The sequence below is a fragment of the Cebus imitator genome, unplaced genomic scaffold, assembly GCF_001604975.1.
Source record: "Cebus imitator isolate Cc_AM_T3 unplaced genomic scaffold, Cebus_imitator-1.0 Scaffold70, whole genome shotgun sequence".
Lineage (NCBI taxonomy): Eukaryota > Metazoa > Chordata > Mammalia > Primates > Cebidae > Cebus > Cebus imitator.
This window is the reverse complement of record NW_016107385.1, coordinates 2,549,842-2,572,024: the sequence shown is the minus strand read 5'-3', so window position 1 is coordinate 2,572,024 and position 22,183 is coordinate 2,549,842. Positions and strand designations below refer to the sequence as shown.

The following is a 22,183-nucleotide window of genomic DNA, read 5'->3' as shown; positions in this document are numbered from 1 at the left end:
CGCACTTAGCCCAGTATCTGGCACAGAGTAGGTGCTCAGTAAATGTTTGTGAAGTAGCCCATAGACTCCCTTGTGCGGTCTGCAGGACACGCAGCTCTTCTGGGAGCACTAGCATAGTCTCTAAATGCTGCCATAGCGAGATATGTATCAACCGCTCAAGCAGCCCCTGCCTTCTTTGGCGCTCCTCTTCTCATCCAGATGTTCATTTTGCCAGTGCCCACACCCAGGCAAGAAGACGACCTGAGGGCTCCTCTGGATGTGTTTGTTTCAAACACAGCTTCAGCTTTGGGGCTGCAGTTTTCTTCAGACCTGCTCGGCAGGCTGGAGGGAGCTTTCCCCTGAGGCTGGGATCCCATAGGGACCCGCACCCTGCACCCTGCCCCCACTGGACGCACCAGCCTCATAAAAAAAACTCCCTGTCTCCTTCCCCCCACCTTTTCTGATCGCGCAGCAATTATTCTGTCCATTCCCGTGAAAAAGAAGACAAAAGTTACTTTGGCGCCCCCTCTCCCACACCTGATAGGATTCAGGGACTCTCTGGCACTTCCAGAGCCTGTGTTAGGGACAGAATCCGTGCGGGAGACGGCGCTCCAACTGCGCTTCTGGTGAGGATCGGAATTTTTGCTCGGCCCCTTGCAATGTTTCCATGGGAAGGTTCGTACATTCGTGACCGTCCCTGGCAGCTGCCCAGCCCGGGACTTGGCGCTTCACTCGCCATTGGCCAGTCCTCGGCGTGACGCGCCGGGGGGCGGGGCCTCATCAGCTGTTTGCGGGATGCCCCGAGCGGGCGTATTTTGGAAACAATACCGCACGGTGCGGAGTGGCCTCCTCCCGCCCAGGCCCACGGCCGCCGCCGCCGCTGCTGCCGCCCTTGCCTGCGCCTCCCGCCACCCGCCGCAGCCCGGTGAGCGCCCGGGTGGCGGCCGGGGGCCGGGCGGAGTTGGATCGCAGCTCCTTGGGGAAGTGGGGAGCGGAGTCGCGCTGCGCATAGGGGCCTTGGAAGGGTTTGGGCTGCCGACGTCTGGGGTGACCATGAAGAACTGGGGCGCTGGGGTGAGGGAACGAGGTGCAGAACCCATAGCTGGGTGTACCGCTCCAAGAGGGAACTTGGGGGTAGCATTTGGGACTCGAAGGAGTTGGGTCCAGGTGGGCGGGGGAACCTGGGTGCACTGCTAGGCAGACCTGGGTGCCCGAGAGCGGCCCAGCCTCTGGGTCTGACTTTGGGGTAGGACAGGAGTTGTGGGGCATCTTGCCTCCCTGCGGAGTCTGAAGGCTCCTCTCCTTAACAGCTGGGCTTTTTCCCTCCTTCCCAATCGAGTCTGGGCATCAAGCCCCCGAGTGCTCGTCACGCTGGACCCTGGCGCGGAGCCCTGGCATCACGACTCGGAGGCCGAGACCCTCTCCTGGAGTCACCCAGGTCTGGGGTGTGTGTGTGTGTGTGTGTGTGGAGTCACCCAGGTCTGGGGTGGGTGTGTGCGTGTGTGTTCCTAGCCACTGTCGAAGTTCAGGGTGTCTGGCTACTGCATTCTCCTAAGAGGAGGAGGAGTCTAAGTTCAGCATCCCTCTTCGAGCCCTTAGGGGCTGGGATGGCTGCAGCAGGGCTTTAGTTCCTCTGCTAGGAATAAAGCATTCCCTGGCACTGTTCTCAGGAAGTGCCCTCCTCCCACCACTCTGGATATCACCTCTTAAGCTCGGGAGAAAAGGAAGGAAAGGATTCTTCACCTTTTCTTAGTTTACCCTTGACATTGCCAAGCACCCCTCCAGAGGCGTCCATCTACCTGCAGGCAAGCTACCTGCAGTTTGTGGAGAGTGAGGGGGTCCCTGGGGCTTGCAGAGCTACACCTTCTGGCTGCACTTACCCCACTGTCCAGTCCTTGCAAGCGTTGAACTTTGAGGCTTTGCTGGGAGGGGGAGGGGAAGGTGATAGGCTTCAAAGGAAAAACCTAGACAATGACTTGTGCTTGCGATTGGCTTTGAGGGCCCCTTCTAAGAAGAGATTGGAGGGCTGGAGGGGAGCCCCTGCCAGGTGACTGGCAGGACAGCACTTGGTCCTTTCATCAGGAAATGCTGTTTCCTGTTGCTAATAAGCTGGAGTGCACCCCCCCATACACACACACACACACACACACACACACACACACACACACACACACACACCCCACTTGGGAAACACGGTCCAAAGAACACCACATGGTTGCTTGCCATGCTAGCAGTCATATCCTCACTCTTCAGGGAAGAGGGTAGAGACAGGACCATAGACAGCTCAGGGACAGGGATGGGATGGGATGGGATGAAGCGAGGCCCCATGCAAGCATCTCACAGAGAGCTTGCATTTGGCAAAGGCAGGGTTCTGAATTGAACTGAAATTATTTTAGCAACTTCACCAACTCACAGACCATTTGGCTTGTTCTTCAAAGGCAAGAGACTGGGGGACAGAACCCCCAGGAATCTCTAATTGAGTCTGACAAAGATGAAATTCATCTGTTTTTATCCTTAGCTCTTCAGGTGGTTGCTGCTTCTGACTGCTGCAGGGGTCTTAAGGGGTTCCTGGTGTGTGCAGGGAGCTGGGTTGGAAGCTTAAGATGCTGGGTGGCTCCAAGCTCAGACTTCCAAGAGCCATCAGGTGGAGTAAGAGGAACTTCTTTATTACCAAGAAACTCTCATCAATAACCTGAGTAGTAGAGGCAGTGAGATCACAGGGAGAGGGGTGAATTTCACTTCCTTCTGTCAGACCAATTACACCAATCTCAGGTCTCAGGTTCTGAGCTGGCAGGAGTGGGAGGCTGTGGAAGCAAGGATTTGAAGTCTTGGAGACTAGTGAGGAGACTTAGTTGGGAGAGGCTGGACCTACCTTCCAGGCCAACCTTTGGTGGGCAAACAGCTCAACTCTGCTCAAAGAGAGCCCAGACGGCAGCTGCGATGACTAACTTGGGTCTTTATCCCTTCTCTCAGGACACACTCTTACCACACTGCAGAGCCTGTTTATTGTGTTGTGCAAGCAAGGGGTGGAGATTAGAGTAGATGGGCAGCAGGGCGGGGCTTAGAGGTTTGGAGGGAACCTGGCTGCCCTAGGACTGCAGGCTTTTGTTTCTGCTGCTGAGTCTGGAGCTAAGCTCAGACTGAGATAAGAGTTTCCTTGGGGCAATGACTTTGTGTTTGTTTGTGTTTGTGTGTGTTGTGAGCACTGTATATATAGCCAGTCACAGCACCCTTGACAGCAACTTACAGAGGCTAGTCTTGTTTATATTTTCCCAGGTACCCTGCATGCATATAGCTGCTGATTCTACTCATGTTATTGCTCACAACCCTCAGAGTCAAACTTTGTGACTGGCCTAGGTCAGAAAACAGGTTCAGGAAAAAGGGTGGTTCCAGGCGGGCCCAGGGAAGAGCTGTGGAGGGCCCCTGAACATTGAGGGAGTCCAGATTTTGGAAGTGGGTGTCACCCTTGGCAGTGCTTTATTACCAGGGTTGTATGTCATCAGTATGTGGCCCAGTCCCCTCAAATAAAAACGGGGAACAGGGAAGAAAGAAGGGAAGTGGAGTCCTTCACCATGTGGCCCTGGTGGGGCAGCATCCCAGATGCCTGTGTTGCCCTCTTACAGGGGAGATGGAGCCATCTCAGTGTGTGGAGGAGCTGGAGGATGATGTGTTCCAGCCAGAGGATGGGGAGCCAGGGACCCAACCCGGGAGCTTGCTCTCTGCTGACCTGTTTGCCCAGAGCCTACTGGACTGTCCCCTCAGCCGGCTTCAGCTCTTCCCTCTCACCCACTGCTGTGGCCCTGGCCTTCGACCCACCAGCCAGGAAGACAAGGCTACCCAGACCCTCAGCCCAGCCTCCCCCAGCCAAGGTGTCATGCTGCCTTGTGGGGTGACTGAGGAACCCCAGCGACTCTTTTATGGTGAGTGCTGTCAGCCTCAAGACTCCTTCCATAGAAATTGGGGGAAAAGAAGGGACCTTCCCTCTCCAAAGCTGCCCTTTGCTGTTTCCTTCCCCCAAAGTGGTCAGTGGGGCTGTCGATTCCTTGACTTCCACCTGCTGCCTCTCGGCTTGTTATTGTTCCTCACCTGTGCGCCTCAGGACCCCAAAGGGCAAACTGCCCTGCCCTTCTTTCTGCTCCATAGTCCCCTCCTGGAGGGATCCTTGAGTCCATGGTATCTCCGTTTACATCCTGTGCCCCTTGTGTGGCCCGGCCTTTAGTGCCCCAGCAGTGATTTGCCTTCTGTAAAGTGGCTCCTGTTGCTCTGGAGAAGGCTGGGGGATCTGTGACTGGCTGTTGACAATGAAGGGAAAAACCCAGCTGGTTCTGGCAGGGAGGGTTACCGAAGGCAGAAGGTGGCTCCCAGTTGTCACTTGGGACTTTCTGTGCGTGGAAGGGGAACTGGAGAAAGAGTTTGGGGCTGCCTGGGCCCAGTGCCAAGAGAGGGGATGCTTCCAAGGCTAAATCAGACAAGACTTCTTCATTTGTGGGCTTAAATAGTTTGTTTTATGAGAAATAGGCCCTCCTCTGGCAAAACGGCATGATCAGACAGTGTTTTCTTCTAGTGGCACTGCAGCTTACGGAGGGAGGGTAAAGGCTAGGAGGGTGGCTTGCTGTGTCTGATGAGCAGATTGCGGAGACACTGCATTTACTCTCAGAGGGAACTGCCTCTTAGGGCAGCTCTGGCAAAGCAGTTCTGGCGGGAGTAAGAGAAGCTGGATGAGGCGGGCAGGCGGGGAAGAGGGAAAGGAGCGAGGAGGCCGGCGGACTGGCGCCCCTAGCGGTGGCTCTAACGCGTGCACTCGGTAAGTGTGGAGCGCTCGTCTAGAGGTCTTGCCTGGGGCTGTCTCCAGAGAGGAACTTGGCAGCTCTGTGCGTCTCAGGAGTTTTCTCTCCCTCGTTTTTATGCTGCTGCCCAGGAGCTTCGGGAGACCAGCATTCCTCTACTGCACTAAAAACGTGAAGACACTTTTTGGTTTTTTTTCTGCCCTTTACTTTGCTCAACTCAGAAACTCTGGAGAGCTACCTCCAGTGCTTTTGCAGAGAAGAACTTCAACCTGTTACTACATGAATAATCAACTGTGGTCAAGTAAGCGTGATACATAAGGATGGAAGGTTGGCATGTTTGCCTGCACACATTACCACCCTCCCCTTTGTCACGGCACTGTCAGTGAATGGAGAACTGGAGGGAAGGCTTGGGCCACTCTCCCTGTTCTCCGTTCTGTTCTGCAACCTTTATGCACTTGGGCAGCAGCCTGTCCAAGCTTGGCAGAGTGCCCTGATACAGGCAGGCTGGTTCCTATCCATTCTCATAGGAGGATTTACTCTCAGCCTCAATCTTGGCCAGGTCGGGCAGGTGCGGGGAGGCTGGGGCAGTTGTGGAGAATGCTGAGATGTGGCTCCTCTATCTTTGCAGGCAATGCTGGCTACCGGCTTCCTCTCCCTGCCAGTTTCCCGGCAGTCTTGCCCCTTGGGGAACAGCCCCCCGAAGGGCAGTGGCAACATCGAGCAGAGGTACAGATTGCCCGAAAGCTTCAGTGCATTGCAGACCAGTTCCACCAGCTTCATGTGCAGCAAGTAGGCACGGGGGTTTAGGGGAGGAGGGTTGAGTCTGTGGGGCTTGGGGGCCAGGGCCTGCCTCTTTCCTCTGGTCAGCAACTCTGTCTCTACCAGACCGCAAGAATGTGGTCCCAGAGTTTTGGTTATTGCGGTTCCCATGGGCAGGACAGGCCCAACTGGATGAGCATCTTGCCCTCATCTCAGAGCTCTGCATTGGTTAACTGCCCACTCTCAACTCATGTTCCATAAGGGCCGTCTCGGGAGATGCTATAATCCCTCCCCTGGAATAGGGTGGTTTTCTGCAGCCCTGCTTAATAGCCTGTCTCTTCTTATGGTGGTGGCCGGGGGACTGCCCCTCACAGACCTAAGAGGAAGATTTTCAGGGTGCTGCAGTGACACTGGGCAGTTGGGGGGTGCCTGGCTAAGGTACAGTGGGAAACGGGTAACCAGGCCAAGGGATGGGGCCTGAATGGGGGAAAGTGGTAGAACCGGTTGAAACCTGACACTTTCCAGCTGGGGAGGCCACTCCTCACTGTGTCTGTCTGGGAACCAGGGTCTGGGACTCGGGAGAGTGTACCTCGGAGAGGCTCCCCAGACCGGCGGCCAGCCGGGCGCTTGGCCGGGTGCTTGGCCGGCAGCCTGGCACCAGCCCCGCCAGGGCGGAGCATCGCGTGTCAGCCGAGCATGTGGCAGAGTCCATCAACAAAGGCGGCGGCTGGCAGGCTCGTGCTAGAGGAGCCCTCTGTGCCACGGACTGGAGGCTGCTCTGTTCCAGCAGCCGCTGTCTGGGCTGGGCCCCCAGGCACTTAACCCTTCCTCTCCAGGCTGGCTTTCTGGATGGCTGCCAAGGCAGGGAGAGGAGCCTGAGGCTGCATCCATGCTGGTACAGCCACCGCGAAAGCACAGGCATGCCACTTGGAAGTGAACACATTCTGTACTTCTGGGACTGTGTCCCTGGCCCCGCTGGCTCTGTATGTGTATATGTGTGTCTGTCAGGAAATCAAGGGAATAAATAGCTTGACCATGACTGGGCAGACTCCGAGGTTAGATGGGTAACTTCAGGGGGTCGGAGGAGAGCTATTGGTAATAGGTAGGTTGACTTAAGGGTCAAACCATTGCCAGTGGCAGGGGAAGAGGAATTGACCTTGGATTTCCTAAGAACAGGCCATTGCCGGTTAGATACGGTTAGTGCCCTCTGCCAAGGAATTCTGAGGACAGTTTGGGGCTAGACCTGGTCCTGGTAAGTCCTCCTAGTCTCTTAGTGATCAGGAAGGGAGGGTGGCCCTATGTTTAGATAATAGACTTAAGCTCCAGTTCTTACTCCCTCCTTTGATTATTTGGTGGAAACTTGGCTTAGAGTTTCCCCTTCAGTCCATGTGTGGACTCACTCTGATTCTTGTTTTCAGTTTCTTGGCCTCCTTCCTGTCCATTCACTCCATCCTGGTTGTACAGGCCTATGGCTGAGCGCAGCTCACAGCTTCCAGTCCCGGTACTGGAGAGGATTGGAGGACACAGTGACTGTGACTCTCCTAGACTCATCTAGAGGCCTATGTGGAAGGCAGCTTGCTTCATTTGAAGTTATCTGATCTCTCTCACCAGTTATTCCCCAGAACCTTCCCCTAGCCACTGGTGAGCCCCTACAGGATTGGGAATAGGCTGGGAGCCCTCCCTGGCACAGGACTAGGATACAGTCTTCCTGGGGACCCTCCTAACTTGGTCCTGAACAGAAGGAGGAGGAGGCCCTTATCCCAAGATCTGGCCCTGCATTTTTTTTTTTTTTTTTTTTTTTTTTTTTGAGGCAGAGTTTTGCTCTTTCGCCCAGGCTGGAGTGAAGTGCCATGATCTTGGTGCATTGCAACCCCTGCCTTCCAGTTCAAGTGATTCTTCTGCCTCGGCCTCCTGAATAGCTGGGATTATAGGTGTCCACCACCACACCCAGCAAATTTTTGTATTTTTAGTGCAGACTGGTTCACCATGTCGGCCAGGCTGGTCTCAAACTCCTGACCTCAGGTGATCCACTCACCTCAGCCTCCCAAAGTGCTGGGACTACAGGCGTAAGCCACTGCGCCTGGCTTGGCCCTGCTTTTGGCTGGTTGCCATCAGTTCTCCCAGTTCAGACCTGCCTCTTTGATGGCACAGGTCAGTTTTAGACAAGGTGCTATACTTTTAGCCAGAGCCACGCAAGCTTGGGAGAAGGAAAACTGGAAGAGAGCTTCATGAGAGTCTCCTCTGTCTTGCACCTGACTCCGCATTGGCTCCCAAGTTCCCTGCACCCCTCCCCTCCTGCCAGTTACCGACTACTTCACTTCTTACTTGCAAGAGCAGGAGGCTGACCAGTGAGCCCTTTCTAGCACAAAGAGCTGATTTTCCCAAATTTTCCAGTATGAAGAGCCAGGCTTTTTGTCTCCTCCTTGGACAATTCTCCCCAGAGTCTTCTTGCTTTTAACCCCTTCCTCCCCACTGACCCTGCTTATAGATCTTCACCGAAACTTATCCTAAAGGAAGGGCTAGGGTGATGGCTTCAGGCAGGTGGAGCACTAGTACGCCCGGAATGTTTCAGCAGCTGGTTTTAAGAAGTGAGTCATTTTCTGAACTTGATTCTTATATAAACTACAGTCTAATAGTTCAGATCTAGAAAGTACTGTTGTCACTCCTCCATTCTTATCCTTTGTCTTCTTTCCCTATTCCCTTCCCTCATTTTTGCAGGCCGAGAAACTGAGGCAGTGGGAAGGAGGTTGTTTAGGATTTAGCTTCTAGGCTTTCAGTTCAGAGTCAGAAAGCTTAGATTTGAAGAATACCAGCTCTGCCACCTACTCACTTTCGGGAAGTCACTTGACTTCACTGAGCCTATTTCCTCTTCTATGAATTAGCGCTAATACCACAGGTGATAATTAAGTGAGAAAATACCTATGAGGGTTCAGGGCACGGAGTAGATGTTCTTTAATGCCTGTTTCCTTCTGTGTGGTTATGATGCTGATCACCCCCTACGCTTGTTCTCGTTGGTTCACAATTCATTTCCTACTCCACCTGGCAGGCGGCTCTCTGAGCAAAGCTTCCTCCCCGAACTTCCCTCCTCCTGCCTGCTCGAGAGGAATCAGTGTCCAGACTGTTCATTTGTGGACCTTGGCTTCATTGATTTCTCCTTGGGGAATGATAGCCATTCTCCATCATTGTGGGCTGGATTTAGAGAGCCAAGAGAGGCAACCCAAGACGCAGGACAGGACTTGAGGAGGCCTGACTACCTCCTTTCCCCTACATTTGGGATAGTGTCCTGGGGCCAGACAGTGGCCACTGGTCCATAGTCCTGTGGAGAGTGTGAGTTCCCCCTCGTTGTCCCTGGTTACGGGCCCGAGTTATTCTTTTTTTGCACCAGGGTGACCATCTCCCTTGGAGGTATGGTGCTGAGGGGGGCGCGTGATGATGGGGTAGAATGGAATTATGGCCAAGCAACCTGGCTCCTGACGCAACAGGTTCCAAGTTTACCTGGGTGTCATTTTATGTAGGCCATAGTGCTTTCAGCACATTTCCTGAGGGCATTGCTAGGTGGAGGACTAGCCTGGTTACCCAAGTGATCAGTTCAGGGTGGCTCTTCCAGACCCAGAGGCAAAAAACCAGAGGCAGAAGATCAGAGTCAGTAGGGTGCTCCACCTCAGCTCTTGGTGTCTCCAAAGCAGCAAGAGAGTTGGAGGCAGAGTGAGCGGAGGTAAAAACCTTTCCGAACCTCACCACACATCCCACCTTCCTTTGGCTGGGTCAGGAGTGAAGGTTCCCCTGTTTGTCCTCTGTGAGCTGAGGAACTGTGGCAGGGACCCGCATTGGTCTGCTGATAGTCACTTGTCTTGAGGGTGGTGCTGTGGTGCCTCCGTGTCCAGCTTCTGTGTGGAAGAACGTGGTACAGATGTGCTTCCTCCCTGAGCCCCTAGGCTGCCCTGGCTGGAAGGTCAGAGCCCCAGCTTTCCTGTCCTTGTGCTATGGCTTCCTCCAACATGAGCCTAAGGAGGGGTGGGAAGTGGTGTCCCCTCCTCTTGGGAGAGTCTCTGTCTCAATGGCCCATCATGAGATTTGTGGGGGTATTTCTAGGCAATGTTAAGAATCCTCAAAAACAGTAGCTACTTTAGACAGTCGAATGAGTAAAGCTACTGGAGGGTTGGAATTCTTCATGTTGGAAATGGCTTTTCACTTGGACCGGGAGTGGCTCCATTCAGAAAAGCCGGGTTTGGAAATTCTCTGAATAGTAATTAGACTTTTTGGAAAATGAAATCTGAGAAAACTTTCAGCCACTCTGTTGAAACATCTTTAACTATAATATCACAAAAAGGATCCTAGACCTGTAGGCAGATGTGTGGTAAAATCCCGGCTCTTCAGGATTTTGCTTGGACCTGACTTTGTAGTTTGGGGAGCTCTTTTGGAAGTTGTGCTCAAGTTGGTGTTTGCGTGGTTTATTAACTAGCAGCTTCTCTGCCTAGCAGACTGGCTCCTTTGTTCAGGGAGCTCCTGTCTGCTTCCTGACACTTTGGTATTCTCTCGTTATTGGTGAGAGGTTTTCTGGAACTCAAACTGGCTAACTAGGTTGCTCAGGGTCTAGATGGGGCAGCCCTGGGCGGGGGCTCCAGAGGTTTGCTATAGAGTGAGAAGGGTCCCTAGGAAGCCAGCCTCTGTCCCAGGAGTGGGAGGCCCACCTAGGACAGTGCCAGGGGAAGAGTGAAGCTGGGGGAGGGACTGCGGAGAGCCAGAGTTCGTGAGAGCCAGCGCCGGGGCTGGGGGCCCTGTGTTTGCTCTGTGGCTGGCTCTGTTTATATCGCTCGCTATATTTAGCTTCTGAGTCATCAGCGTGGCAGACTAGAGGCTGAGTTCCCCACACACTCTGCACCTGACTGCTCTCTCTTCCAGGAGAAGGGCCTTGTAGTTCCGGAGAGTTCATTCCCTCCCCACCAAGGCAGGCCATAGGATGGAAATGGGCTTTTTTTTTTTTTTTTTTTTTGAAAGGGGGTGATGGGAGGAGGGGACTAAGGGAGACACAAAGAAAGAAGGTTAAAGAAAAATGTCTGGTTTGCCTTTTGATCCATGTCTGGCAGCCAAGAGGCCATGTTCCATGACCAGAGCACAATCAGTCCGTGTGTGAAGGGGAGGGTTCCAACTTTCCTCCTTGCCTGGTTCGCCTTGACCTGACCCTGGACAGGACATGAACAGTCAGCTGAAAAGACCCCAAGTTGAGAGTCAGAACCTGGGGTTCCTTCTGCATAGCATAATACACACAATAGGCCTGTCCGCCCCCCAAATCCTCTCCTTCTCCCTTCTTTAATCAGGGCACACAATGTCATGCTCTTCTGAGCTCTTAAGTTGCCCAGTAGTTTGATGGAGCTGTTCTTAGCTGGAGGGAAACTGAGTAAGGGTCTCAGCAGTTCCTCGCTCCAGGCTGTAGAGGTGCAAAACAAGGGTCTGGGGACATGGATGGTGCAGCACAGCTCTGTTCCTGACCCACACCCCTCAACCCCAGTGGCTGGACCAGTGTCTTCCAGTCGTGTCAGAGGAAGCCTTGCCATCTTCCACTGAGAGTTGGCTGGCTCCAGATTGCCAACTCTTCCTTAGAGAAGCCATGGGCATGGCCATGGTGGCTTCAACGTCCTGTTAACACTGCTGGCTGGGCTGAGGAAGCTCTTGGCAAGGAGTCTTTTTTCCTTTTCCATTTTGCCACGTTGCTCGTTCCTTGGGCCTCTGGGTCAGAAGCAGTCTGAGGCAGTGGGGCCACTAGGTCCAAGGGGTTGCCCTGTAGGTTTCAGAATCCTTGGCTCAGCCTGGCAGCCTAGAATCCTGAGCCCCATGGCCTATGGCTGCTGTGGCCAGTCTCATAGCAGAGAGTCAGGGATCTTCCTGGGACTTCATGAGTCTTCTGGGAAGACAGTGCTCCCCAGGCAGGCCCTGTTGCAGGGCATGTTGAGAGAAGTGTTCTGCAAAGCCAGTGGGTTCTAGGTTTTCCTTGTGCTCCCCAGGGAAGGATGAGCCTGCTCATTGCTGCCCCCAGGCCCAGTGCTCTGTGTATATGTTTCTCATGTAATCACCACAGCAGCTTTGTACTTTTAGATTCCATTGTCCCTTTATTATAGGAAACTGAGGCTTGGAGAATTGAGGTAACATGCCCAAGTCACACTGCAATTTGCTGACCTAGGTGTGGTACAGATTTGATGGATTCTAGAACCATGATCCAGCCGCCCTACACCTGCTGTGCAGCAATCACATTCTAGAAAACCGGGGTACAAGGGAGCACACATTGGCTGCCCCAACCCACTCTGCCTCATGTGATACTTAGCTTAGCTCTGTGTTCTTGCTGTTCTCTCCATTATATTGTAAAACATTTGAGAACAAAGTTTATATTTTACTCTTCTTTGTATCCACATAACTCTTAGCTCAGTTGGGTGCTTGGTAACTTGATAAAAACGTGCTGATTTCAACAGAAAACATCTTCCTAGCTTCTTTCAAGTGGAATTTTCCAAAAGTCTCTCTTATCTCAGTGTTCCTGTTCTCAACTGCAAGGCTCTTTCCTTCAGCCTTGGCCTGAGTAGGTTTAGAGAATGACAGGGAAAAAGGAAGAGGTAAGAAAACTTCACAACATGGAGTGTGTGCCGTCCCGGAGAGTACAGATGATTCTGCATTTTGAAGAAATTGAGTGTGGTTTCACATCATGGTCTGAAGTTGTAATTTCAGACCGGTTTTAGCTTTATTTCTATTTGATCTTCAGTTAGTTCTGCCTCTGAAAGGTTTATTTTTTCTGGTCCACAGCATGCTTACTAAATAGTTAATGATCTGGAAACAATGTCTTTAAACATACTAGGGGAGCAGATCAGTGGTGATTTGCTTTGAAAAGGTAATACTACTTTCATAATGTGAATAAACACACTGTAAAATTTTAGCGAAGGAACATAGCTTTGGAGTCAGGAGTCAGGGCCTCAAATAACACCCCCCCTAACTAACTTGGGATGACTTTTCTGAGCCATTATTTCCGTTGCTATAAAATGGGATCGATAATACCTGCTCTTCCTATTGTGAGGGTCACATGAGAAGAGAGGAAAGTGCTCTGTTCTAAATCCGAGATATTATAAGTTGGTCTCTGTTTGATAAATTTGCATTTTGTGAGTTAGGTTCTGTTAGAGCTGCACACAGCTTGGCTTTGCTTCTTCCTCTGATTCTTTGGGGTGAATTAGTTCTAGCTGGAGCATCTGGAACACTGGTGAGACACAAAGCCCCCAGAGGGTGTGAATTGGATCTGAAAGGGGGAAAGGCAGAGGGAGATTCTTATCCAGGGAGCGTAGGGAACACGCTTTGTGCTTAGGGTAGAGGCTGTGTGGGATGAAACAGAGTTTGATTTATGTAATTCAACCTTGTCAGACACCACAGCCAGCTCTTTGGAAAAATAAAAAAAAGGAGATCTTTTACTAGTTGGGCCTCTCCCCAGGCGAGAGGCTGATACTATCACATAAAGTACATCTTTAGACCTGGCCAGACATCAGTTGTTCCTGGCCTCAGACAAGTGGGTTATCTTTCAGGGCTGACTCCTCTGTAGTCCAGTGTTTACTTGTTGAGTGCCTACTATGTGCCTTCCATGTTCCCCATTACACAGGATGAGCAATTGGGCATTCAGGCATAGGGCGTTGCACATGGTGAGATCTGAAACATTTGTCAGCAACTGCCTTCATCCCCTGACCATGGCAAGAAAGTGAGGCTGAGCTAAAGAAGCCACACAGGGCTCTGATGCCTGCTTGTGTTCTCTTCTTTACCGTGTTAGGGTACCTTCCTTGGGGGGTTTCACCTCTATTCTTTCCTTCCATGCCTTGGCTCTGCCTTCTTTCGTGGCGGAGTCTTGCTCTGTTGCCCAGGCTGGAGTGCAGTGGCATGATCTCAGTTCACTGCAACTTCTGCCTCCCGGGTTCAAGCGATTCTCCTGTCTCAACCTTCTGAGTAGCTGGGACTACAGGCAGGTGCCACCTTGCCCGGCTAATTTTTGTATTATTAGTAGGGACGGGGTTTCAACATATTGGGCAGGCTACTCTTGAACACCTGACCTCATGATCTGCTTACCTCGGCCTCCCAAAGTGCTGGGATTACAGGCGTGAGCCACCGCGTCCAGCTGGCCTGCCTTCTAAACCGTGGGAATCTGAGGGCTCTAGGGTGAGCTTCCCCTCTCCCCTGTATCCCAGTCCTTACTCTTGGGTCACCCTGTGTATTCTGGGACCCCTCATTCTGTGAGGGGTACCCTAGTTGAGTCTAGGAGAGCAGGCCTTGTTCTGGGGGTCTGCCCTTGTTGAGCTCAGATTGTGCACTGGGTGCTGTGCCAGGTGCCCGTGGGTCAGAGGCCAAGCGCATTCATTCCTGTTTCCCCTTCCTTCTGCCCTTCTCCATACCCTCTTGTGGAAGGACCCACGTTCTCTGGTGTTTTGGTGTCTTTGTGTTCTTCATCCTGTTCGGTGAAGGCTGATTTCCTTCCTCCTCACTGTTTCTCCCACTGGCCTCCCTTCAAGTCCTTTTTCTTTCCTTTTTAGTCAGGTCCTTTTGTTAAACTTTTAGGAAGTATTTATTTATTGTTGTTTGTGATCAGGGCATTCTTTGATTTTCTTGGTTTCCTCATGGAAAAGGGTCTTGTGGGGGCTGCCCTGAGGCAGGAGAAGGCCAAAGGGAGCCTGTATGGTATCTTCTTGTAGCCAGAGAGGGCTCATGGGCCCACGGGTGGTTCCCAGGCCCTACACCTAGCTGACAGCATTCAGTTGTTGGAGCTCTGAGTTGTAATCCTGAAGGTAGTTGTGGATGGCAGACTCCTTAGCTTTGGAGAGCACCTCCGTGGTTTCCAGAAGAACTGCCTGGGCTGGATTAACCTCTGGCTTGGCCACTGGGGTAAGACATTACTTTGGTGGGAAGAGTTGGACAGTGACTGAAGAAAACACCAACTCACGAAGCGTTTTCTTCTAGGCTGTAGGATCATGAGTGATCTTATCTCTGCCTCTGTAATGTCTTGTATTTTCCAATATTTCTACAATTAACATGTATTGCTTTTATGATTAAAATATAAAATATATAAGAAATGGTTTCCGATCTCTAAATGTCACCCAGGGAGCTTGTGCAGTATATGGATTCCTGGTACCCTTCTTTGAAATCCTGATCCGGTGGGTCTGGGAGGGGCCTGGAGACTCTGTACTTATGACAGCATGTCAGCTGGCTTAGTGACACAGTTGGGTTTCAAAACCATTGATCTGGTACAATACCTGCATTTTCCTTATAAGCCAAGAGAGAACTCATGAGCAGGTTGGGGGGAGATCCAACCCTAAAGCCAGGTCCTCTGATTCCTGGTCCCTGGGGATCCATGCATCATAGAGCTTTCCTTACCAATTCATGAGCCTTAAGGACTGTCACACACAGAGGCATGGAAACTAGATTGTTCCCAAGGGCCAGCCCATGTACCCTGCCTCCTGCACCTATGCCTGCCTGGGTCCCCTGCAAGACCTCAGCCTTCCTGTCTGAAAGTACTCTGTGGCCCACAGCTGCTTCTGGGTCCCCCAACACTCCCAGATGATGGAAGTCTGTGCCTTGTTTTCAGAAACCTCAAGTTACCCAGGCAGCAGGTGGCCTCCATTAGTGGAATTTGGGAGAAACTGAGGCAAACAGAGATGGAATTGGCCTTGGCCCCAAATCATAGTATTCTCATCTGCTTTCCTTGGCCATTGAGTTGTTGATTTAGTGAAGGGGAGGATAGAGGGTCTGCTTTGGTATAAAGAAAGGCAGTGGCACTGTCAGCATAGTGATCATGGGAAGGGACTTTGCTCTAGGGCCAGGTGGTCTAGGTTCAGTTCAGTCCCTGTCACTTCTACTAGCTATGTGATAACTAAGTAATGGGCATGAAAATGTGCCTCAAAATCACCTGAGGAATCTTCAGATGCTGGGTCTGTGTTTCTTTTGTTTTTGTTTTTTGAGATGGAGTCTCGCTCTGTGGCCCAGGCTGGAGTGCAGTGGCGCGATCTTGGCTCACTGCAACCTCGGCCTCCCAAGTAGCTGGGATTACAGGCGTCCACCACCACACCCAGCTAATTTTTGTATTTTTAGTAGAGACAGGGTTTCACCATGTTGGCCAGGCTGGTCTCGAACTCCTGACCTTGTGATCCACCCACCTCAGCCTCCCAAAGTGCTGGGATTACAGGGGGTCTGCGTTTCTAGGCAGCTCTCCGATGATGTCGAGGCTGCTAGTCCACGGACCACACTTTGAGAAGCAAGGATGCAGAACACTCAGAACAGAGCCTGGCACCTCCCCAACCCCCACTGCTGCCCCACCCCATGTTACTATTATGGTGATGATTGTTCTTGCCACCAGTCTTCTCAGACAAGCACCTGAGGAGATCTGGAATTCCAGCAGACTGGCCTCTCCAGGGATGAGTCTGCTTCTGGATTCTCCTCCTGTTCCGCAGCATGACCTCTGCACCTGTCCCGAGCAGCAGCTGGGGAGGGGAGGAGAAGGGGTCTTTAGCCCAGCTGCCGCAGGCCCGAGGCTTCACTTCGGGTTTGCAGCTGAGTCCATTTTCACGCTGTTTTACTCTAACCAGATTTTGTTAAGCCGGGTGTGTTTCCTCTTTTTACTCATCTTTGTTTACAAAACACGAGGAAGCCATCCATCTCCCCAGCCCTGGCTGCCAGGCCTCTTCTGTGGCACGCCCGATTTCCCTTTCCCTCCGAGCAAGAGCTGTGCCTCCAGCTTGCCAGGTTGTTTTCCAGGCTCTTCCACTGGGGAAGGAGGAATGCTGTTGCCATGGACGGGGGCATTCTGTGTTCACCTGGGTTGTCAGGCCCCAAGGCCAGCTCCCTGGATGCCTCTCTTCTCTTTGTGGCCTAGGGCAGCATGAAGGGAAAGCCAGCAACCTGCATGCTGCCCCAGAAAGGTCAGGGAGGCTGGACGGAACCTGGAAGCTCTGGAAGTCCAGGAAACCTGGGCCCCCTTTGCAGCTATGCCACTGGCTTCTCTCCTCTTCCCATCTGACCAGGAGGAGTTGCCTGGTGGGGCTGGTGCTGTGATTAAAGACAGTTTAAGAGAGGGCTCCAGCTCCCCCGACACCTCATGTAAACTTGCTTGCTGATGGGGCCACTGAAGTAATCCAAGTCCAGCCTGTACCGGCTCCTTTCTGCACACTAGGTTTTTCTTCTCCTGTCCACTGAGAACCCTGTGGAGAGGCCCCCGCCCAGTCCTCCTGCCCTGGCAGACAAAGAGAGAACAAAGACTGCCTCTTCCAGCACCCCCCAGTTCCCCCCAGGCCTCTCCTGGAAATGGTACCTGTGTGGGCAGGGCACCAGCCCCAATCTGGTGAGCCACTGACCCCTGAACTTCGCCCCTAGCTTCCCAGTCTGACAGTAGGACCTGGGATAACCTCCAGAGCGTAGTATATATTCTTTGTTTTTGTTTTGTTTTCAAGTATGTTCTTGCTTAACGTTTAATTGGCTCCAGTCAGTAGGAGAGCGCTCCAAGAGGGATTATTTATGGCTTACTGTCAAGAGCATCTATAAAAAGGGCAGCACCGAGCTGGAGATGCTGTGGGGGGAGAGCGGGCGGGCGCACAAGAGCGTGCGTGCGTGTGTGTGTGTGTTAGAGAGTGTGTGTGCGTGTTTGCACTGGATGAAATCAGATTTTTGCTGCCTCAGCAGTGTGGTTTAAATTGAAGATTAACCCTTTGACCTTCACAGTGTCAAATCACTTGCAGATGGAGGCCCCCCCTTTCCCCTTGTTCTCTGTTACTTTGGAGTCGGGGGAGAGAGGGGGGCACTTCTTCTCTTTCTGAAGCCAGTTTGTTGTTCATGCAGCTGAGGTTGGAAGGGCTTGGGAGCCAATCTGATTAAAAGCAGCACTTGGCTAAACTCTGGAAAATCCTGCAAGCAGGGGGAAAGCTTAATCCTCTTGTGCATAGTGCATATAGAGCCCAGTCTTTTCTTTTTAATGTTAAAACTGCAATTGTTTTTGGAGAACTCAACTATCTCCTCCACATGGCAGCTTCTCTTTCGCCGCCACCACCTCCCCCCCCGCCCCGTGAGCTGTACTGATAGGATTAAAGTGCCAGCCCTGAGACTTGGAGCTCTGAACTTTTATTGGAAATGAGAGGGAGTCGTCTGAGGTTGTGTTCGGGAGTTATGTTGGTCTTTTTTTTCTCCCTTCAGCACCAGCAGAACCGAAATCGCGTGTGGTGGCAGGTCCTCCTCTTCCTGCACAACCTGGCTTTGAATGGAGAAGAGAACAGGAATGGGGCAGGCCTGAGGTGAGGCTGGGCTGCCCTCTTCACATGGGGCACCAGGAACACCGTCTGGAATAGGAAGGACATCGGGCAAGACTGACACTGTGTCTTGTGGACTTGTTTTTTTGTTGTTTTGCATTTTTATTTTTTAAATTTCTCTCTGTGTGTACATAGAACATACCCAAGTGGGATCTTCTTTCTCTGTCAGGCCCTTGACTGGGAATGGGGGCCTTTGTCAAACACTGTTGGAGAGACTGATGTGTCTGTGACGGTCGGAATTCCCAAGGGCCCTGACAAGTAGATTCTTCGACCGGAGAATCTACCAGTTGTCGAACATGACCCATTAGTGGTGTTCTCTGGGGAGTGGACTGTGGTTTTTCCAGAGGAACTCAGTTAAGAAATTGAGTGGATCAGAATCCTAGTTCCACCAAACCCACAGGCCTTCCACTATGGATGGGGGCCACGATTCTGACGGTCATACCGCTTTAACCCACCGTGGCCTCGGCCAGGGGCTTTCCAGTTGAGGATGGCAGCTTCCCTAGGCCGGCCGGCCAGCTCCACATCTGTCTGGGTTCTCACTTGCCCCAGCCAATGCCTGCCCTAAGGGCTCAAGGATTTCTACCTGACTCCTGTCACTTCCAGCAGGCCTCAGGGAGGGTTGGGTTTCTCTAAGGACCCCTCAAACATGTCACAAAATGAACCAAACTTTTGGCTAGGCCTCAAATGTGACTTAGTCCCACTTGGAGACCCTGGGATTAGTCCTGAGGTGCAAAGCCGCTGCCACCACTGGTGGCCTGGGACCAGCTGGGCAGCATGTGCCTCTGTGAGCTCTTCTTTCAAAAGACCCTGCCGACAGATTGCATTCGACCCCCAGTATCAGCACGGTGGGACATCCGGGGGCAGGTTTGCAGTGGGGCTGGAAAATGTGGTGGCCACCCCACCTTAAGAGTCAGCGCTAGAGGACCCCAGACCCCTTGGTTTCCTTGGAAACAACATACCTCTTCCCCCTCGTCCCTATTCCTTTTTCACACCTAGTGGGATACAGAAGAAGCCAGGACAGTGGCTTTGCCAGCTGAAAAGTGACTTTTAGAGTAACAGATAAATGATTAGAGTGGGGAACCGTCAAAGCTGGGTGCACACTTCCTGTCTTCCTCCAGCTTCCAGCCAGGCCAGAAGGGCATGCTCTGGAACCCAGCAGGATCACGGCTGCCTCTGCATGTCTTCCCTTCCCTCCCTGCTGCAGCACTCATGGAGAGGATCTAAAGCAGCTGGTGTGGCAGCTCCAATAGCAGACACAGGGAATCTGTTAACCAGACGCTAGCAAATAAATTATAACCTTTGCATATGTGAGAAAAGACAACATTGGTGCTAACAGTAAAGTAAGGCCCAAAGAAAAGACGGCTTCCCTGGACAGAGAAGACTCCAGGGCCATCCAAGGAAATTGGAGGAGTCCAGAGTAGACTCTGAAACCTGAACAAGCCCAGCCTCTTCTAGTTTTGAAGAGAGGAGGTCTTCAGTACTATTGAAGGAGACGTTGATCTTCCAGATGTACAGTTGTGCAGGTTGTTCACTGCACAATGGCACCTGCGGAGAGCTAATGAAGGCTGGAATTCAGCCAGCATTCTGCTCACTAAGCTTTGTGCCCTGGTGTGGGGCTACCTCTCCAGAGAAGAAGGGGTGCCTTACCTAATTTGCACAAAGGTGCTGTATGGGCTTACAGCACCCTGGAGGAGAAGGGCTTCAAACTGTGCGTGTAAGCCTTTGTTCTGTTCTGCTCAGATATTCTGGAGATATTACCTCTTCTTGGTCAGAATTCTGTTCTCAGGGTGTGTACCATGATTTGTCTGCTAAGAAGACGGATTCCTGCTACGCAGAGAAGGAGCCAGGGACCAGCGTGAAGACTGGCTCTGGGACACACTGACCATTGTGAAATTCAGCCTTCCCTGTGGGTCTCCCTCCTATTTCATGATGTGTATGGGACATATGCTGATCTCCTTTCCCTGGATCAAGGTGGTGACAGGCAGGCTGCTGCTGTATGTTTCAGCGGCACACACCAAAACACCGGGATTATTTAGGCTAGCCACTGTTCACCCCTCTCGGCAGACTCTCCACCTGAGCTTGGTGAGAGAGAAAATGATTTAGATCATGGTGCTGAGGCAAGGCCATCAGCTTGGGAGATCTTGCCGGGCCCAGGCTGGATGCCCTGTGGCCTGAAGTTGGAGCCCAGACATTGACAAACCCACCTGAACATCAAGCCTGGGCAGGTGGAAGGTGGTCTGACTGCCCTGTCTCCATCTTACACAGTCAGGAACTCACTCATTGTCTTAAGTGAGCCAGGGCAAAATTTACACCCCTCACATTTCTCTCTCCTTCCTCCTCCCCTAAAAAAAACCCAGGAGGTAGCTGGCAGGGTAGCTGGCAGGAAGGAGAAAGATTCTTTCTGGCTGGCTGTCTTTAATTGGCTTAGTGATCTAGATTGGCCCCTTCCTCCTCTGCCTGGTGAGTTGGCCTAAACATTCCTCAAGTCTAGCCTCAGGAGACCTGCCCCTCCCCCTGGCCTCCACCCTCTCAGACTCCATCCCCCACCCCCGGGAGCCTGGCTGTCTGTAGTGAGGGGTGGAGAATCAGATTTAGAAGGAGGGAGAGTCTGACCTGGGTCCTGACCTGTAACCAGCTGAAGACGGTAGAGCCTTTGTGGCTTGCTGAGGGTGGGGGTTGGGAGAGGGACTGGAAACCTCCTTCCTCTGGAAGAAATGCCTGGGAGGAAGGGAAGCCTGATATTCAGGGTCAAAACAGTTCTTCTAATTCAGAACCCCAAAGCAGGGGTTTCTAGAAGTTGGTCGACAGATCTGGTGGAGGGAACTCCCCAGGCCAGACGTCGGGCTCCCGCAGTGAGGGTGGAGGACTCGGCCTGACCTCTGCCTGGCCTCTTTCAAAGTCTGGGCCAGTGGAGGGCTGCCCCCGCTCCCCCCACCAGGCAGCCTTCTCTTGCTCAATCCGAGGTGGAAAAAGATCACCTCCCAGTGACCTCCCCAGCCCCTGGGGGAGTAAGTCTATGTCCAAAGCTTTGTGGCAGGCTTGTTTCAAGGGCCCAGAGGGGCCCAGGTGACCTGTCTCACTGCCTCTGGCAGCCTAGCCCCATGCAGGAGGCTCCCACCTGGGGGTTGTTTGGGACAGTCCAGCCAGGGCCTCCCAAGAAGAGTGCTATGGAGCCACTGTGACTGTCCTGGACAGCAAGGAGCATGCTACCCCACTGAGCACTTGTCTTCTTTTTGAGGGACTTGGTGGGCAGGTGGGGTAGGGAGAAGGGAAGTGGCAGATGCAGGAAGACTTTGGCGACTGTGGCTCTTGAGGGTTTCTGCAAATCAGTGCTGGTCTGGACTAGAGACAGCTCTGTGTGAAGGCAAGGACTCTTGGAAGTGGGCCATACTGGCCTGATACCCTAGCAGGAAGGGGCTCACCTGTCACCCTTAAGCAGACTGAGGGCTGGTAGGGACTTTGAGTCTTGAGGGAATAGCAGAGAAAGCTGAACTCATAGGTGCCCAGCCAGCCTCCCAGCTGAAGGTGTTCAGAACCCCGTGTAGGCTCCCAGCCCTACACTGCCCCTCTCTCTGCAGGTGGCCAGCGCCCCTCCCTGCTCTGGGTGCATTGCCCAGCCTTCCACCCCATCCCTGGATCCACAGGGGCTGTCACGGGGAAACCCAGTGAGAATGTAGCAGTTCATATATCCCCAGGGCAGCTGCCCTGGGGTCTGGGCACTCTGCCTCTGGGAGAGGAAGAAGAAAGGGGCCCCATTTTTTAAAAACTGTACAGAGCCTTTGGCTTTATGTGTTTATGTTCTTCACATGCATATATGTGTATGTGTGTATATCTTCCCCCCATCAATTGGTACAATTTTTAATAAAATCATTTAAAGCAAATCAGGTCTTTTATTTTTCAAGGTGTGGTAAAAATGCAGGGAGATCAGTTAGGAGTTGAAAGGCTTCTGGCTTTCTCAGATGCCAGCCTGAGTGACCTGGAGGCTCTCAGCTTTTGTCATGACTTCCTTTCCTCTCCTGGAGTTGAGAAGAGTGATTCTGACCACACGGTAGGCAGCACAGCAGAGGCCCTGTGATGGGGGAAAGATGCAGGCTTTGGACCCGGTTCCCGCCTCCTCCAGCTGAATGAGCCTGGGCAAATTATGTAACCTTTCTGAGCCTTCAGTTCTTCCACGTGTGAAATAGAACTGTGCCTGCCTTGCAGGATTAAAGGGAATGTGTCAAAAGGGCCTGGCTGCCGCTGGGACTCAGTGATGGAAAGGACCCCAGCAGCCCCTCCTGCACGCACTCCCCTACCCCTCCATTCTATCAGGGTAGCCTCTCAGGAGGCAAGTTAGTTGTAGGGGGACTTCCTGGC

The 22,183-nt window shown here is 52.5% G+C and overlaps 1 protein-coding gene across 1 annotated transcript; it reads left to right on the top strand.

The window, feature by feature from the left end:
- Positions 1-764: 764 nt before the first annotated feature.
- BMF (Bcl2 modifying factor) lies at positions 765-21,708 on the top strand. The gene is given in 6 exon segments (XM_017530926.1): positions 765-904; positions 1,290-1,328; positions 1,331-1,417; positions 3,603-3,899; positions 5,395-5,555; positions 17,715-21,708. Coding segments are annotated over 6 exon segments (816 nt in total). The 5' UTR covers positions 765-774; the 3' UTR covers positions 17,817-21,708.
- Positions 21,709-22,183: the final 475 nt, after the last annotated feature.